This window comes from Teleopsis dalmanni, chromosome 2 (assembly GCF_002237135.1).
Source record: "Teleopsis dalmanni isolate 2A chromosome 2, ASM223713v2, whole genome shotgun sequence".
NCBI lineage: Eukaryota > Metazoa > Arthropoda > Insecta > Diptera > Diopsidae > Teleopsis > Teleopsis dalmanni.
The window spans coordinates 108,551,153-108,554,617 of NC_051847.1; the positions used below are offsets into that span (position 1 = coordinate 108,551,153).

A 3,465-nucleotide genomic window follows, 5' to 3' on the forward strand; every position below is an offset into this window, starting at 1 on the left:
AGTCCAAGAGATTTTTCGTTTGTCATTCTTTTTGATGTTTCGTACCAGATCACTAAGCTGTGCTTGATGTTGCGATAAGTGTGGTATACAACGCCGGTAGTAATTCAGAATACCTAGAAACCGTGCTAGGTCACTGACTGTGTCAGGTTGTTTGTAATTCACTATTGCTTCAATGCGGTCCTGTGGTGGTTTAATGCCATTCTTGCTGACCGTGTAGCCCAGAAAGAGAATTTCCGATTTACCAAATTAACATTTGTTGACATTTATCCTGAGTCTATGTTGGCGCAAAATGGAAAACTCTGTTCGGATATGACGTTCATGTTCCTCTATGCACGTTGAAGCTATGACAATGTCGTCAATATAGCAATACACGAATCAAAATTTGGTCCATGAAACGTTGGAATGTCTGCGTCGCGTTTTTCAATCCGAACGGCATGTACTGGAACTCAATCAAGCCAAAAGGTGTGCTCACGGCAGTTTTTTGAATGTCATACTCTGCCATTGGGATTTGGTAATATGCTTTCACCAAGTCGAGTGCTGAAAACAGCGTTTTGTTGTGTAACTTCTCCGCAAAATCATGCACATGAGCGATAGGATACCTGTCCGGTATCGTTATTGCGTTCAATTTTCGATAGTCGCCACAAGCACGCCAGCCACCATTATTTTTCGCCACCATGTGTAGGGGACTTGCCCATGGACTTTTTGACAAACGGCAAATACCTTGGTCCAGTAATAGAGTGATTTCGGCTTTTGCCACAGCAAGTTTCTGTCCAGATAACCTTCTGGGACGATCAAATACAATGTTGCCTCTTGTCTCAATTTGATGAGTCACCCCATGCTTTTGAGTGTCGTGAAGTGACTGTTTCAACACTGGTCGTGTAATATTAATGAATTCTTTGAGCAGATTGCTGAATTTGGCAGTCTCATCTATTGTAGATATGGTTGATGGCGGAGAAGCTGATAGATCACCTCGTGTGTTAAGCTTCGTCGTCATGTCTATAAGTTGTTTGTTTCTCAGATCAACTAACAAATGAAAATGGTTTAAGAAATCAGCACCAATAATAGCAACTTCGACATCAGCGATGATAAATTGCCACCTAAACGATCTCCGTAAACCTAGGTCTAATTCCATTGTGTTGTTGCCAAATGTGGTAATGAGAGTTCGGTTCGCTGCGTATAGTTGGAGCTCTCCTTGTGTTGTTTTGAATTTCACCAAAAGCCGTGGCACTACTGATACAACTGAGCCCGAGTCAACCAAAAAACGAAAACATGATTTGCGATCGACGACAAAAAGACGTTCACTATTTATGAGTGGTTGTTTTTCTGCTACTGATGAATCACTGGTTATGTGGTCAAGTTGTTTGCTACTGCCGTCAACCAGTGTGTTTGACGACAGCTTTTTTAGTTTAAAGGTGCCCATCGTGAGCAGCTTGGCTTGCACTTGGTGGCACCATCCCCAAACTTGGTGTGATAGTAACACAATTTGCCATGACGTCGCTGTTGACAGTAGACATCGCTTACAGTTTTGGGTGAGCGCGATCGAGAACCGTTGCGACTCGTGATTGGTTTCCTGAGTTGGCTAACTTCAACTTGCAGCTTTTTAACCTGGTCGGTCAGTTGTTGAACAGCTGTGTACAAATCATTATGTGCTGTGCTGCACACAGTTGTCGTAGCCTGCTTAGCCTGTGGCGATACTTCACACATGGTCATTGCGTTTGTTGTTGAAGCCTCCAGCATCTTATCAGCTAACTTGGCAAGTTTATTTAGATCATCCTCTTCCCAAATTGCCAATACCGGACGAATCGATTTGGGCATTTCGCTGAGAAAAAGCGTACGAATAATTTGTTCGCTATTTGGATCTGGTGCAAGACGTCTCATGTTCGAAAGTATTTCCGACGGCTTCATACCCGTAGTATTTCCTCCTTGTAGTAGGCGCCGCAACTTGGATTCGGCTGATTCCGCAAATTTCCCCAACAAACGTGCCTTGAGTGTTTCATATTTATTGTTCGTTGGGGGATTTGTAATTAGATCTTCAGCAATCATCACAATGTCTTCATCTAAATTTACTGCCACCCAATCAAATTTGTCTGTGTCTCCTCGAATATTATTTAAACGAAAGACTCGTTCCAGTTGCGCGAACCATACTGATGGGTTGGTTTTATTGAATTTCGGGACTCTCACATTGTGTCTCATGTTCATTTCAGTGGAGTCCACTTGTGGATTTACAGTTTGTTCTGCATTTACAGCCATGTTGTCGTGTGCCTGTCTGGAACGCAGCTTGCTCGTGTACTCTTGCATAAGATGCACTGCTTTGTAGTGTTTTTGCTCGATTTTCCAACGGAATCACCACCTTAGCTGTTCCAAGTACTCTTGCTCTGCAACTTGTGATGACGATGTGCGTGTTGGCTAAGCCCGTTAATAGTTTTAGTGAATGTTGTTTAGCGTTTCTAAAACTAATGTTACTTTGCCCTTTTTTTCTTCTAAAAAATTAGTTCTGCAAGTTTTTTACTTTGCGCGTCGGGGTCACCACTTTAGTCGTTTCTTTTGACTACTTTATTTAAACTACAAAATTATACAAAACTACTTTCTTCAAACTACAAAATAATACAAGTTTACTCTAGAAAAATTAACCATCAACTAACTTTATGTGCTTTTATCTTTTCAGCATTGCCAGGTGTCTTTTGCCTTCAATAATGACAATTGGTTATTTTCTGGGTTGACATCTTTGTTGTACTGTCGCCACAAATCATTTACTGATACATTGAAAGTTAATAAATGCCGATTCGACGAGTTTTGGCATTCGTATAAATTTGAAGGGGCTGTTGTTTGCTAAACAGAAAATTTGTTTTGATTCTTTTTGTTATACTCTTGGTGTGTGATGTTGTTAGTATTGTAAATGCATGCATTTTGTTTATATTCTTAATATTATGTGCACATTAAATTTGGATTTGTTTTTGTAGGACACAGTAAACAACAACAGGCAAATTTTTGCCGATTATGATATTTGTTGTGTCCGGTCTTTGGTGGGCGAAATGAATATGATGTATATGAATATGCCCAAAATGCTCGTCGGCCTTGGAGATGGTTTTTTTTCACGTTCACCAACATTCACAGACTGCAACAAAAAAAATTCATGTTACCTGTTGGATTGGGAAAGAAACCAGTTTGCGTGACGAACCTACATCTAACTAGATAGCCACTGGCTATATGGCAGCAACTATGCTTCATAAATCACTAGCATAATTTTTGTGTCAAGTGTTAGTGTTTATGAGTGTTAAATAAGAAGAGTATATATAATTGTAAGTGCCGTATGTATGAATCAGGTGGAGTCGAATATACAAAAAAGAGAATCAGAATGCGAATAAGTGAAATACATTCAATGATTAGAGACTCGAGTGATTAGTATGACTCGAGTGTTGAGTACTCATTACAGTTCTCTGAAGCACATATCAATTACAACACTTT

The 3,465-nt window shown here is 40.1% G+C and overlaps 1 protein-coding gene across 1 annotated transcript; it reads right to left on the reverse strand.

Annotated features, from left to right (window-relative positions):
- Window positions 1–1,401: 1,401 nt before the first annotated feature.
- On the reverse strand, window positions 1,402–2,250 carry LOC119675394. The gene has a single exon (XM_038086593.1). The coding sequence runs from the start codon at window positions 2,248–2,250 to the stop codon at window positions 1,402–1,404; it is 849 nt and encodes a 282-aa protein (XP_037942521.1).
- Window positions 2,251–3,465: the final 1,215 nt, after the last annotated feature.

What these genes read in the sequence shown, in the direction of transcription:
- LOC119675394 (XM_038086593.1), bottom strand. Translation starts at nt 2,250, where the DNA reads ATGGCTGTAAATGCAGAACAAACTGTAAATCCACAAGTGGACTCCACT.